This window comes from Gavia stellata, chromosome 6, assembly GCF_030936135.1.
Source record: "Gavia stellata isolate bGavSte3 chromosome 6, bGavSte3.hap2, whole genome shotgun sequence".
In the NCBI taxonomy this organism is placed as follows: Eukaryota; Metazoa; Chordata; class Aves; order Gaviiformes; family Gaviidae; genus Gavia; species Gavia stellata.
In genome coordinates this window covers 52326154-52341531 of record NC_082599.1, presented here as the reverse complement: position 1 = coordinate 52341531, position 15378 = coordinate 52326154, and the positions used below count along the sequence as shown (strand labels likewise).

The following is a 15378-nucleotide window of genomic DNA, read 5'->3' as shown; positions in this document are numbered from 1 at the left end:
ACACAGCTGAAAAAATTTAATCTTGAAATCTGAAATGTAGTAGCTATATTATTTGCTGTTCTGTTTTCTTTATAACTCTAGTCTCTGCTTATCATTGCTACATTAAGAAGAAATTATCATCTGGTGAATTTGGCAGTTCTAAGCATGGCTTGCAATGTGCAATTTCCAAACAGAAGCAAATACTGCATTAATAGATAGAATAAAGAAATAATGGTGTTGCAGATGGAGTGAGGTGATACTGAAGCAAACCTTGCTAGGAGCATGGTAACTCCCACTGTTTGTCTTTAGCTTATCACAGAAAGGGCCTGGTATGGTAAAAGCATGAATAAATGTTCCATGCTTTTGATTTAACTTTGCACACATTGGTTTTGCTAACTTTTATTAATAGAATTTATGTGGTAGATGCCTTGTGACTTGCCGATTAATGGTTTAGGCTATCATTCAAATTGCATGTGCTATTTGTTATATCAGCCTACCAGGAATTTTGCTTTCACTACTTCCATGTAAAACATTGTAATTATAATTCTATTTGTGATAGTCACGTGTGGACTGACTTTAAAGCTTTTCTTTTTGTCCTAAAAATATACTGCAATGTTTTACCTTTTCGTTCTTCCAGGCACCCTGCCAGTCTTTCTGTTTTCCATTACAGTGACTGTAAGATTAAGTATTACTTTTATGTGATAAGCCATGGGCTGGATGCACATGTGTGAATGCTGTGTATGATTTCGCCCCAGGTGGCAGCCAAATGTTACCAAAAGGGAGGAGCAGCTGAGAAGTCAAAACTGGCTCTGGCACACGATGCTGTTCTCAAAGTGCACTCAAAGAAAAGCAACCCCAGGTAAGTGTAAATGCAGATGAGCGAGTGTCATTCTGTGGTGCCAGACCTTATGGGTATGTGCAGGGGGAGATTCCCACCACAGTTGTGGGAGCGGACTGGAGACATTGGAGAACCATGCGGGTGAGGTGTCTTCACATCTTTGTCTGTGGGTGGCAAAAGAGATTTAAGAAATTGGAAAGTCTAGCAGAGCTCCAGCAGGGTCTGGGGCACTGCTGTCTTCGGGGAGTAGTGAAAGCAGTTGTACGCCATAGGCTGTCCAAACCAAATATGGCCATTAAAAGGGCTTACTGGTTGTGTGAGAGAAAAGCAACAGGATTTGCATTACCTCAAGAGGCTTATATTCTTAGATATAGAGAGAAGAGCATATGCCATCAGCAGTGCTCAACACCAGTTAATCCCACTGCATATTTGGTTAATGAAGAAGGAATGGTGGTGTACATAGGGAAAGAAAAGCTGCTAACAAAAAGTGAACTTTGAGGTAAAATTAGTGTTAGAGTCAATCTAAACTAACCAAGCAGAACTAGGCCTGAACCAAAGGGCACTTTTAAAGAGACAGGTTTTGAGATGAATCGTTTTGTTCATGCTGCCAGCTGGGCAAAATAGCTCAAGGGTTTGACAGGGAAGAAAGTTTGCAGTTTCCTGAAGAGGCTGAAAAACTGTTTGGGACATGTCTCAAATAAGACAGGTAAAAACTTCATGGGGAGGACTGTAGACCTAAGTGATGAATTCCTGTTCTTGCCAGGGAGGCTGAAAACTAGCAGTGATAGCAGAGTGGGTAAGGAATGACTAGAGCAGAGGAAGCTAGCACTGAAGGGAGAACGTCTGGAGAAATGTTATGACTGGGGTTAATCAATGTTTTACCTTTTTTAATTACCTGTTTTATATTAGTGGCCCTAGCTAGAAGTATAAGGATACTCATAAAATTTCGTGATCATAGAGAATTTGTTGATGGGACTGAAAAAACTTTTTTCAGTTGGCTGTAAGCTGGGGTGCTTGTCAACTGGATAAAATTTCAGAAGAAACTGGGTATATTAGGATATGTTAAGTTGACAGAACATATGTAATAATGAAGCTGTGAAAATGGCATTTTTTTTAGTAGAGGTGTTAATGCTGGTGTACAAAGAATAAGTAAGATTCCTGTGTGCTCTATAATATGAAAGTCTCTGTATAGTTCTGATCCTCCAGGCTCAAGAATGATGAATTCAGGCTAGGTCTGGGAAGAAAATAAACATGCTGCGATGATACCAGAAAGGCCGGGCTTGTTTAGTTATACAGAAAAAAGGCTGAGAACAGATTTGCTTATTGTCTTTAATGGCATTGGCACTAAACAGCAGAAAGGAAGAAGGAGTAAATTAAGCTAGAAAAGGGAAGCAGCACAAAACCGCATTAGGATACTTAGTTTGAAAATTAAAAAAAACAACAAACTTTCTACTGCCAGAGCAGTGAGATTCTGGAACAGGCTTCTGGACAGAACAGTGTCAGCCCAAAATATAACTAATTGTAAGGTAATACCTCATCAGGTTATGTATGAAGACGAACACATGATGTCAGTGTTGGTTGGATATAGTGACAGATCATGTGATCCTAAACAATTTGGATGTGAGTGGTAATTTTCTCTTACTTTCTACAGGGAAAAACAGATGGAATATATGACATTGGCTAAAACTTACTTGGAATGTGGAGAGCCAAAACTGTCATTAAAATGTCTGTTTCAATCAAAGGAGTTCCGGCTTTGTGCAGAACTGTGTAAAAAGTTAGGAAAGGTATTAAACCCTCTAAACTATGCTCTCCTTATCACTTCCCTTTTCCTACAGCTTTTTTTCCCCTCATATTACTCCTAAGGTAGTAGTGTTTTTCTGTAACATGGTAGTAGCTGGGCCGTTCAAGAGGAAGCATTTGTCACAGAATAGCCAGAAGATGAATGAAGAGGACAATGATGCAATTATGCAGTTTAGATTTATTTCTTTGGCTTTCCTCACATGTCACCATCAGGCATTTCTGCTTTGCAGTCAGAAGTTAATTAATGACTGATTTAATGAAACTTGAGCTGTTACTTCATTCAATACTCTGATGATATTGAAACTTCACTGATTACAGCCATCTAAATGGAACCTTGAAACTTGCAAAGATTAAGTAATGTACTAATAATAATTTTCTAAGTGTATGAGGATATTTAACATCTTTTCTTTGCAGTGTATTTCCACTAAAAGAATGTAAGGTGATTGTTCCCAAATATTTAAAGTTTAAGATACAAGGTTAGGGTTCCCATTCTGCATCCGTAACTGTTTTAATTTAATCCTGTTGATTCTGAGAAATTTGCAAGTCAACAGAAATGTACGTGGTGTTTTTTAATAACAGGCAGAGCTGGGTGAATAACAAGTACTTTGGAAATCCTGTGTAATACCTTTAATTTTACATTCTAGTTTTTTGGATACAAATATTTTGAAGTTTTGTTTTAAAATCTGTTCAGTTTTGATGATGGTTACTTTAATATGTAGTTTATTATATTCAGATACTTTAATTACATTTTATTAAAGTGTGCTTCTGTATGAGACACCTACATGATAGAATTACTAAATTTATTCTATTCATGTAGTTTTGACTGTTTAGAGCACTTCAGTTTCATTACTGACTTCTGCATTGCAGATGAAAGATGCTGCAGTTTACTATCAGAAAAGCCAGTGCTACAAAGAAGCATCTGAATGTTATGAACAAATAGAGGAGTTTGATCTGGCAATTAAAATGTACTGTCAGGAAGAACTCTATGAAGAAGCAGCAAAGGCAGTTGAAAGGTATGTCTTCCAAGATGGTGTTGGAATATAATTATCTTTTCAAAATTCAGCGTAATACAGCTGGCTCACCATAAAATTTTCACAAGAGTTTTGGCTGGTGACTTTGTTTTATATGAAGTTAAATTAACTTTGTCAGAATTCTCACTTGGGTAATGATAACACAGTGAAAGCATTCTACTGTGTTCACAGCTGGAGCAGTGACTAGCTTCATTTTCCTGGGAATTTTTTCCAGTATGTATTACTAGTCATGCAAGTTCTCCTTCAGCCAGTCCTCTGAACTGGGTTCTTATGGTAAATATCACAAAAACATGTAACAGAAGTATTACATACTTCTCTTTTAATGGATTTAGCCACTTAGTCACTGACTTCTGTAGGAGTTATAACAATGAGATGTGTGGTATATAATGCAGCAGCCGTTGTGGCAAATTAACTATTTGTCTCAAAATCTCTAACTTAGAGCAAAGAATAGTAATTTAAATGACCAGCTTGCACTGCCTTTCTGACAGATTCTTGGTCTGAGTCTCTGAGATGAACTTTTCCATACCATCTCCCCTGTTCTGGCTCAGGGCAGTTAAGAACTGCCTCACACTGTGCTTGATAAACTGGTTTTATTAGTATCTTTTTGACAGAACTTTGCATCTGGCCCCATTCCTGTGACCTCATTAGCGCATTCTTGCGTAAACAGTTCATTTATTGGCCACACCTTTCATTACACCTAAATTGATTGATGACTTTTAAAGAATATATACACCAATTAGAATTCTAGCAAGGCCTGCAGTTACACACCTTCACTGAAATCCTTTGTGATGTACCTTTAATAATGGCAACTGCTTTTTGAACGACTAAGTTTGTTTAATATGTAGAGATAGTTCAAGCAAAAAGTTCAAGCATTAAAGTCACCTGACCAATGAACAATTTTTTAAATCAGCCTCCCCAAATCATTCATGAAAATTCATCAGCTTAGGTAAAAAAATCTGCACTCCCATGTTTGTCATGAAAAAGATGATAATGAAAGGCTAATGATAATTTACTCACCCATCAAGAAAAAATTACTCATTCTCAGCATGCAGGTGAGAATACTGTTGTAAGACTGGCATAGGGGGTATCTTAATAATTTCACATCAGCCAATAATAATGAATAACTGAGTATTTTAAAGTGTGTGTTCTGAAAGATGCAACCAGGTACTTTACTCAGGCACTCAATAAGCAGCACAGTATATGTAGATACATAGGACAGGATTGAAAGAGTTCTCTAAACTGAGTGGTTTGTGTAAACTTTGCAGAATATTATCTGTATTGGCCCATGGGGAATTCATTGAAATTCTGATTGATTTCATACTGGCTTCTGTTCATGTAAACAACCATTGTATATTGAGGCTTACTTTAATAAACAGAAGATTTTCACTGGCAAAATATGATTAAAATAATTTGTACAGTGATTTGACAGCATGGAGAAAGATCCACTAATGCTGTAAACCTTGTGATCTTGTTTGTACCAGAAGTTTTAATGATCTTGCTTCAGACAGCCTTATGTTGCAACTAAATTCTTTCTGTAGAACTTTTAAGATGATGTGATTGTTTTTCACATGACAGACATACCACTTGAAATAGTTGGCCTTTTTGAAGGAAAGGCTTCTGGGGGCATCTATTTGTTTAATGTTTTGGAGACTTTTTAAAAATGCAGTATTTTTTTGTCTAGGTTAGTCAACTATGGTAGTAAATTGATGTACCTATTATTTCAGATATGAAGAGATGCTAAATACAAAAGGACAAATGGTTTCCAAACTCTCATGTACAGCAAATCAGTTGTATTTGGAAGCAGCTGCAAAGTACCTAAGTATGAACAGAACTGAGGAAATGATGCAGGTCCTCTCAAAACTTGATATAGAGGATCAGCTTGAGTTTCTGAAGTCTCGTGGATGCTTGCGCCAAACAGCAGACTTACTGAAAAGGGAAGGTCGAGAAGAAGAAGCTGCAAAGTTAATGAAACAACACGGGTTTGCTCTGGAAGCAGCCAACCTCACAGCTATAAAAGAGTTTCGTGCATCGTGTTTACTCGCTGCAGCACGTGCCGGTGTGACTCGCTGTGCAGAATCAGACCTGGTGGACATGGAGGTCATCCTAAGAGAAGCCCTCGAACTTTGTGAACAAACTGAGCAGAAGTCTGGCATTGCTGAGGCTGTGTTTTTGCAGGGAGTCCTGAAGGCAGACTTCTCAAAGCTGAGCAACGCATACTGTCAGTTCCTATCTCTGAATCATTCTGCTGGTGCAGTTGAAGCTCTCTTTGCATTATCTCGCTGCCCCGCTCCTAGCCAGAACATCCTCTTTATGGCAACACGCGGCTTAATGGCTCTTCTGAGTCTGGTTAGGGGTTTGAAGAAAGCAGCCACCAATGCAGAGAAAGATATGGTAAAGTCATGCTTTGCCTATTTTGGGATTGTCCCCACAGGTGACAGTTGCCAGGTGTCTCAAAATGAAGCTGAACCCATTCTCAAGTTTCTGTCAGACAAGCCAAGTCTGAAAGAGAGGAAGACAAAAGGTGATTTCTCAGTAAGCACAGAGGAGGTAAAATCAGCTTTGAAGCAGCACTTGTTAAGCAGGTTGTGCTCTATCACCCAGGAGTTACTGAACAAGCATTACCCTGATATTTGTATGAAGTTCATTGTTGGCTTGAACTGTGAAGATAAAACCTGTGAGGATTACCATAAGCCGTTGTTGCGCCATGAAGCAAAAGCAATATTTCAGTGTAAAATGCATCTGGTGGCAATAAATGGACTGCTGTTGGAAGCCACATGCACTTTCCCTAAAGAGCTACTGAATCAGTGCAAAAGCTTTGATGACATTTTGACTGCTGACAAATACGCATCATGTAAAGCCCTCCTAGAAATGTTTTTTCCTAATCATTTTCATTTGAGAATACTGTCCGAGAACCCAAAGGCATGCAAAGAAGTACTGGAATTCAGTAACATTATTTCCAAACCCTGTAGAGCGGTGTTGAAGGAGTACATCACATTTAAGTTTAAAAATGAAGACACTGCAGCCAGAAGAGAATCAACTGACTTGTGGCTACGTGCCATGCAAGTTTTCATCTTATCTTCAGGGTATCCTGAAGAATTTGAGAAACTTCTTTTTAAGGAAGAGGATGATTATAACAAAGAGCTAAACTTTGCTTTGTCAAAGGCAAAAAACTCCCCAAAGGGTAAGGGCCAAGGAGGAAAGGCCAAAGGAATAGAGGGCAGACATGGTATGTTGCTACCTGACAAAAATGCTGAAAATGCAGGGAGAACGCACTTGTGCTTCATTCGACTTCTTGAAAATTCACTTGAGCAATTCTATGTTCATAAGAACCCAGAAAACTGTAAAAGGTTCTTTTTTCGTTTTATGAATGTCCTGGTCAAGAAATGCACGAGATACCTGATTCCAAGCATAGGAAATACAGTGATGTTGTTGGAATTCCAGTATATTCTCTGTTGTGCTGTCCTGATGCGTCTCTCCAAGAACATTACTCTCTGCTTTCCAAAGAGTTACATTGCTCTCATTCATTACTGGGAGTTTTTGTTCAGAAGCAAGGACCATAACAAAGAGCTTAGAGACACATTTTCTATTATACAGGAGTATAGACCGAAGGACGCACATGTAGCTGTACAGAATTTCAGATTTCATCTCTGTTATCTAGCAGAAGTTTTGTGTGGAGTTCATGGAAAGTTCAATGTCCTTCTGGATGCTTTCGAGGATCCTGATTACATAACTTCAGGGGAGGCTGAGCGGACTGTTGTGCTGTGCTTAGTGATGTTACTGAATGCTGACCAGGTGCAGAATTCTAAATGTAGATCCCTTTTATGCCACCACTTCCCTGAAATCAAGGTGATGCTGAAATCAATGAAAAAAGACTCTCCCTCTAAAGTGCCTGAAAGATTGCTAAGGGTTGTGGAACAAGTGAGTGATGCTACAGATGTAAGAGAAATTGCTGCAGGCCTGCAAGAGCTTCTGACAGAGCGAGATGCAGAGTATTTGGTTGACTGCCGATGGAAGTGGGATTCTGCGTACACTCAGGGGCATCCTCCCATACGGGGCATCCTGTATGAAACCATAAACCTTGACAGGTTTATGACCTCTTTGGACAAGACAGAATACACTGATGAGCTAGAAAATGAACTTGAAAGGGTTCATTGCTTAGAGGATCAAAAGGATCCCCTGGAAGTCATTGCACTCAGCAAGCAACAGAAGCAAGAACAGAAAGCATCTGCTCAACGCCAGCTGCGTCGTGTCTTCCATTTTGTTTCTCTGTGCATGAAGTGGAAAAGGAAGGCCTGCTCCAAAACTGAGCCTGTTGCAATGGAAGGAGGGGAATTTTTATCAGAGATCTTCAAAAAAGCAGATATTGACCAAACCCAGTGTGACCTCTGTGGAGTCAGATTTATGCAGAGCTCTGAGAACTATTTTGGCCAGTCAGAAAACATGGAGGCAGACACTTCTGAGGCTGTGACACCAACAGAGATCAGCGGGGAAGAAAAGTTGCATGCAGAAGGAAATGCAATTTCTGTGGCCAGTGAGGCTTACACAGAACACAGAAACACAGATGAACACAGAAATAATAACGCTGCCTACAAATACTATGCCGACTTTTTCAGAAGAAAGATAGATCCGATAATACATGATGGACTGGAAGTAGTGGAGGCCATTATGGAAAAGACTTACACCCGAGACCATTTAGCATATAAAGAAGGTTCCAATTTACGTCAGAGAAAAATCAAAGAGAATATTAAGAAGATTTCAGATGCAGTAGAGGAAATATATGAGAGAAAAGCCTGGGCTAAAGGTAGGACCTTTCCAGTTTTATTTTAAACAATTTAATATGTCATTGTGGTCAAACGTCTAGACCTGACAAAGCTCCATTTGAAAATCTTAATGTGGTCAAGAGAAAGGTATTTCAGGGTATTTCAGGTAGCTGAGGAAAAGAGGAACTGAGACACTTGAAAATGTTTAAAAAATATTCTCACCTCTTCCAAACACAAATACATCGGATAGTACAGGTAAAGTGAATAGTGGTGAATTTTAGTAAAGTGAATTTTAAGTACATGATCAGATGTGCTGTGTTTCCTGAATTTATACAGTGTTACAGCAGCCTGTTACATTAGACCAGGTAATCTTTACTAATTTTTTTGCTATTTCCTACTTACTTAGTTCTGCCAGCCATAGTAATTTGGGTATGCAGGAGTAGAGTGTTAGGAGTACTTGGAGTCTTTGGTTAAGGATATCTCTGACTAGTCTGCCCTTGAACTTCTAATTTTGTTAGGGCTGAACAAAAGTGGATACTTAACTACAAATCTGTGGGGTGTCAGGCACTCAAAGGCAACCCTGTTATTCCAAAGTCCGGTAAATTATGGTACTTAAGAGATACATATTTTGCTATTTGATTTTTCTTTCCCCTCATATACTTAAAGCGTTGTTCTATGCTGATTTTTGCAAGCAAAACTGAATCACTGAACGAGTGGCCTGGGAGCAAAATTGTTTGGGGTACTTGCTGTGGGAAAGTGACATCTTAAATCAAAACATTGTTACTGGCTTTAGTTGTAGAAATCCACCAACCCTGGCAAGTTGTCACTTTGCCTGTGATGTCTGACAGTAATGAAAAACTGTAATGTTTGATATGTTCATCAGCTCTGATCAGGGAAATACGTTAAATTTGTAACTAAAAGTTAGGTTGTGGTCTTCATGTGTAAACTTTATCTTTACTCCTGGTGGAAAACTTTTACGTATGGATGAAGTCCATAAAGTTTTGCTTATTATTTAGTTGGCTTTCTGCTCAATGAACCATGATAGTGATGAATATGATACATGTAGTAGGCTTAATCAGGTAATAGTTGATTTTGTTATGACAGTTACTTGATGAATGTTACTTTGTTCTTCCACTCAGTGAAAATGTATTTACAGAAATTATTTGCCTTTTAGATTGCTTTTCCCTCACTTTGTAACAAGCATTTTTCAAGTCCTTAGTGGTGCAGTTAAGCAAGGACTGCAATATCTAGGGTCAATGTTTTACTTTGACTTGTATGATTTCAGAGGGATAATGAAAGCCAGGAACTTTAATACCCCAAAATACATAAACCAGAATGTTTTCAGGAGTTTCAGGTATACCTTAAAAGGGACAGCACAAGGATGAAGAGCTTCTCCTCTGATAGTGCTAGTAATGTTGATTGGAATGGGGAGCAATACATACAGCATCTTCATCCTCAGTAGTGAATTTGCCTGCACATGAGATCACTGGTGACTGAGGCTTCTTGCTTTGCAGCATCATCTTACAGCACCACAGCTCTGTGTAACTTCATTTTCTGCTTGGCTTTTAGCTGCTGCCCATCTCTCAGCTAGTGTTCTTACAGAATGTTAATTGTGCTCCATTTCAGCTGAAGAAATAGTAACCAAACATGCCAACAAACTGGTTGCCACCATTGATGAGGCTGGTAAGTGGCTGAAGAAAATGGACTCTCACAGGATAAAAGAAGAAGGTACGTTTTGGAATTACACGAGTTTCTGTGCCCCCTAGAGGACACTGTTCTGTAATGGTCTCTTAGCATCACTTTCGTCTCCAAGTCAGCAGTGTTGTGGATATTCACTTACCTTCTAGGCAACAAGAAGCCGGCACCTCCATAGGGGCACTCTGGAAAACAGGAGTTAACCAGTCTTTCCTCAGTGGCTCTTTAAAACAGAGCATGAGCCTTGCAGCTGGTTACAGGGTAGCCAGAACAGAGCAAGCCTCCTCCCCTGGCCCTCAGTGGATTCCAACCTGCATAAAGTATGCGTGTGTGTGTGCACACAGGCATACGCAGAAGCGGACGTAACTATGGTTCAAGTGCAGTCTTCAGGATAGAAACTTAGGCAGGGGGGACGGAAGAGAAGCTATCTTCACCAATAAGATAGTGCTGTTTCTTAACTCTGCTGCAGCAGTGCATTTATGGGCAGCGTGGATCCAAGTTCCTGGAAACCAGCTTCCTAACAAAACTAATCCTTCTCTTGCTTTTAAGAGTTCTGTGGAAAAATATAAGTTCACTTCCATGTCACTTGGTTTCACACCAAAAGTAACATACATTGATGCAGTCTATTGCATCACAGACCTCTTAGGCCAAGTTTAAGACTTCATTGTGCCTACCTGTATGTTTAGGTTTAAGTACATATTTAGGTGGTGGGATTGCAACAATTGCATAAAAAGGCAGCAATGAAGTGATCAGGCTTACAAATTGCACTATATGTAAATCATTGAAGTAGCTCTATTTTAGAAAATTTGATTGTGATAAAGCCTTGTGTTACACCTTCTATTCCAAGAAAGATATAGTTAAAAAGACTACCTGGGATTGCTCCCATAGTCTCACACGCAACTTTATAGTCTGTCTTTTAAGTCAGTAAGCAAATGTATTGCCTGCTGAAACTGAACCTTGAGAGAGGAGAGACAGACTTCTTAAAAAAGTCAAAAGCAGTAACAATAGGTACAGATTTTCAGTATAAAAACTAATTGCTAGTGCAGCAAGTGGCTTAGCAGTCTCTGCTTTCTAGCAGAGCTCTTAAGCACATTGTCACATTAAGCCCAATACTTCTTAAACATGATTATATACATATGAAGGTATATTGCTGACATATAAAATAGCTTGTCATACTACTAAGAGGAAAAGGTGTTGGGGTTTTCAATTCTGCATTAATTTCTTGTTTTTAATATAGGCTTTGTGCATGATAGAGACTTGGAAAATGAAGTCGAAGATGAAAGCATGGCTTTTGAAGAACTTGTCTATAAAAAACCCTCAAGAAAAAAAGGAAGATGTGGGAAATGGTAATTAGAAAAAATATGCAGGTGGCTATTCTATCCTCTTAACAATCTAATTTTAGAATAAAAAAATTGTTAAAAAGAAAAATAGAGGGATGGGGTCAGAAATGGGAAGAGTCTGAAGAAAAAGAGCAATTTATGCTATTGTTTTTTATCACTTACATTGTGTCAGAATAATTACCTATGTGGTGATGATGTAATTGTTAAAAACCTATGACAGGACAAATTTCTTTTCAAACCTATGCAGTAGCTTGAAAGTAACAAAAAGCCAAAGAAACAAACAAGTAGGAAAAAATAATAATGTTTCTGCCTTATCTCAGGGGTATTTTTCCACTGTTCTTTTTCTTCTTCCCTGTGAATTTGCATCATCATTCTTCTGAGCTGGAATACTCAGAAAAATAGAAGGCTAGTTTCTCTGATTTTAAGAGGTTTTAATTGGTGGTTTTAGGTTACCATTGTAAACCTGCCGTGTTCTGAGTCTTGTTATGTTTGGAAATTTTTGAGTCTTCAGGTGAGGTACTTAAAGTATCTCTCTTTTCTATTTTTATAGACAAGAACAGTAATTTCTAAACACATTCATATTTTTGACAGTGTACATGCTTCTAATCAGATAGGTATGAAAGTTATGGATTGTCTTCTATGTGATCAAGTTGTGATATAAACATTAACCTGTACATATTGAAATATAGATAATCTTTCTTTAAAAGAATATTACACATTTTAAGTGTTTTGTAAGTTTTAATTGATCAAATTTTTTGTAATGTATAATAATGCTTTTTGTAATGTATAATAACTTTTTTATAAAACCTGTAAAATTTTTAAAATCACTTCATCTTGTCTTATTTTTTGAATGCTTTCTGAAAGTCGTATGTGACTGACTGCATGAATGAGATTTACAAGTTGTGTCCAGAGTATACATTCATACTGACGCTGTCTTACTTCTGGGATTTCAATGTCTCCAACATACTGTAGACTTCTTTAGCAACATTTTAAATTAATGCATTTGCATGTTAAACATAATTAGTTAGAGTATTATTTAGTTGTTGAAATATTTTATCTTGAAAAGGGAGCCATTTTGTATACATATCAGATTGTTTCAATAATTAACTTTTGCCAAAAACTTAATAACTTGTCATTACGCTCAATGTTGTGGAATTGGGACATTTTACATGGGTAGAAATGAGACGCTACTGTTGAATGGAGCAATGTGGGCAGCAGTAATAGTTATCCATTGCATTGTAATTGCTGTTGTCTGCCAGAAGACTCTTTACTAAGTATTTCATCTTAAAGAAGCCTTGTTGCTTAAGCAAGCATCTAGAAGATAGTTTAAAAACATACCTTGATGAAATGTAATGCTAGTCACCTGCACTGTATAGAAAACAAGAATTAAGAAAGTTGGATCATTAATGTAACTTCTTTGGCTTTGTTTTCTATAATGATGTGTATTTTGTATTTGAGATTACTCCAAGAAATTTTCTGGATTAGTTTCTCAGCTTCAGTATTTACATTTGTGGCAGTAAATGCTACCTAAACTTTTTAAGGATAATTGCAATTTAAAAATCCTTGCTGGCCACAGTTTAAAGATCTAGTGATTATTCTTTTTCTTGGTGGGAAAAATGAAGCTTTAAAAACATTATTGCAAAACACCAAGCAAAGAGAAAACAAAGAAGGAGACGTAAGAACAGAAGTTATATTGCATCAAAAACTTCGTCTCGGGTACATTTCCTTGGTGCAGGGACCTATCATCCTTGGTATGGTTCAATACAAACCACTGGTCATTCTCTGACTTTGAATCAGCACTCCCAGATGGAACTTATGTCAATGGCATGTGAAATACTGACTGCTAGCCAAAATTAATAGCAATTCAAAGTTCAGGGCCTGTAGTTTCAGGGCTATACTAGGCCAAGACTTCAGTAATGTTCAAGCGGAGATGGGAAATCTAGTTGGATCTCCAGTCCAATATCAGTGCTTAAAGGGTTTTTTCCCCTATGATGGTATGCGTAAATAAACATAAACCTTTCGTTTCCATGGCAGTCTCTTCAGATAATAATGATCTGTGTGCATTAATCCTATTTGAATGTTTCATTAGCAAAAAGGGGTGGTCCAGATACACCCTTGGGGTTTTTTTTTTGTTTATTTAAAAATCTTTCTCACCCCTGATGGAGGCTCCAGTGTTCTGGCACCAGCTAATGCCTTTGACTCAAAGGGCTTAAGAGGCATGGTAGGTATCTTGGTATGTATGCGGTGCATTTTGCATTGAAACCCTTGGAACTGAGTAGGGGATGCAGGCTGTCAAGCTAATCCACCCACTTCTGCCTGTCTAAGCCATGTTGAGTTGAAAAGAATTCAGAAAAGGCTTCAGGAGCACAGAAACTGGTGACTTAAAATCTCTCTCCCTGGTGATACAAAAACGACACCTAAATAAAAGAACGACAAAGTATTCACTGTAGTTGGAAGACAGGGGTGTGGTCTAAAAGAAGACAATTCTCCAAATTCCAAACTCCTCTTGCTTGCTTGAGCCTCATATTAATACGAAGGACTGTGTGGGAAGTGATGGGTACTTTCCTAAAGGGAAGCCTTTTGCCTTTATGCTCACTGAAAACGTGGGAGGGAAGAAATTGTCTCATCTCAGTGTAAATAAAATAAAAGATTTTCCTGCCAGCAATCCCCATGATATTATTTGCTGAAAACCAATTATGAAACACCCTTCCTTTTATGAAAGGGGACCACAGCTGTTGCTGCTGAGCTTCTACCTTTGTTGTTGGAGCATTCAGTTTTCATGAAGATCTTCACACCTGGATTTACTAAAGTGTCTCTGGGTCTTGCTGTGTATTAGATTTATGGCACGTATATTGTTCAGGCTTTCAGTTAGCATGTAACTCGGAAATGTATTAGCAAAGTACTAGGCAATGCCTGTACTCTTTACTTGTTTATCTTGATGTAGTAGATGTCAGAAATTTTGAGTGTCTTCCCTAATGCCCATTTATAAGAGCTGGTGTGGTGGGGAGTGGAAGAGTTTACATATTTTATTTTGTCATTTTCATGACTACATTTGTATGCAAAGATTTCTGACTGTACATATACTCAAAGTCAATGTGAAACACTTGGTGTCAGATACTTAAACACCAAAGCAGTTGAATTTTCAGATTAAGAGCCATTGCAAACAAGTGCTCTGTGAGAATTAGAGCATTTATTTCAGTTTTCTGACGTGTGTATTGGTATTGTCATCTTTGCTGTGTTGATCCTGCCTTGTTGCAAGAGGATGGGTTGCAGTGCCTTTGAAGGCTGTTGCAATCATCCTGTGCTGCTTGATCTGTGGAAATAATGTTTGGAAAGAAATTGGTAGAAGTCCCTTGCCTACCTACAGCCCATCTTCCATTTAGTCTGCATGCAAAGTTTCATGGTTTACATACAGATGCAATTGCTAGTGATTTAAATAATATCAATACTCCAGATGCTTATAAGTTACTTTCATTTGGCTTCTGATCAACTGGTTTCTAAATTGTCCTGTGTATACCAGTGCTGAAATTCTAGCAAACGATTGACAGAATTAGGCTTATCTCTAAGACATTCTGCAGGAAAAATAAATAATAGTTTTCATTAAATCTTGTAGAAGTAAATCCTTGTAATTCCCTTTTGTGAAGGGGTGAGTAGGTCTTTACTGAAGCTATGTCACACCAGTTCAGTGCTCTATGCCTCCCTGTGAACTATTCATTGTAACATTTGCTTGTCTTGTGCTAGACATGCTTCATGAAATCAAGGGATGAGATTTTTACCTTTGAACAATCAAGGATAGAACATTGGAGCTGTTTAAAAGTTGGCTGCTTCTCTAGAAATAGGTTAGAGCAAAACATTTTAAGGAGATTTGCTGCTGACTTGCCTTGTCAGCTTAGATACGCTGAGCTTTGAGTTACTCCAGTGTTAGTGATGTCCCA

The 15378-nt window shown here is 38.2% G+C and overlaps 1 protein-coding gene across 1 annotated transcript in view; it reads left to right on the top strand.

The window, feature by feature from the left end:
* The window catches only part of TRANK1 (tetratricopeptide repeat and ankyrin repeat containing 1), a 47073-nt gene extending 34923 nt beyond the window's left edge, over window positions 1-12150 (top strand). The window contains exons 18-23 of the mRNA XM_059818844.1: window positions 735-838; window positions 2469-2601; window positions 3485-3630; window positions 5373-8449; window positions 10035-10136; window positions 11341-12150. Coding sequence (XP_059674827.1) covers window positions 735-838; window positions 2469-2601; window positions 3485-3630; window positions 5373-8449; window positions 10035-10136; window positions 11341-11453 — 3675 coding nt within the window. The 3' untranslated portion in view covers window positions 11454-12150. The remainder of the gene's footprint in view (window positions 1-734; window positions 839-2468; window positions 2602-3484; window positions 3631-5372; window positions 8450-10034; window positions 10137-11340) is intronic.
* Window positions 12151-15378: the final 3228 nt, after the last annotated feature.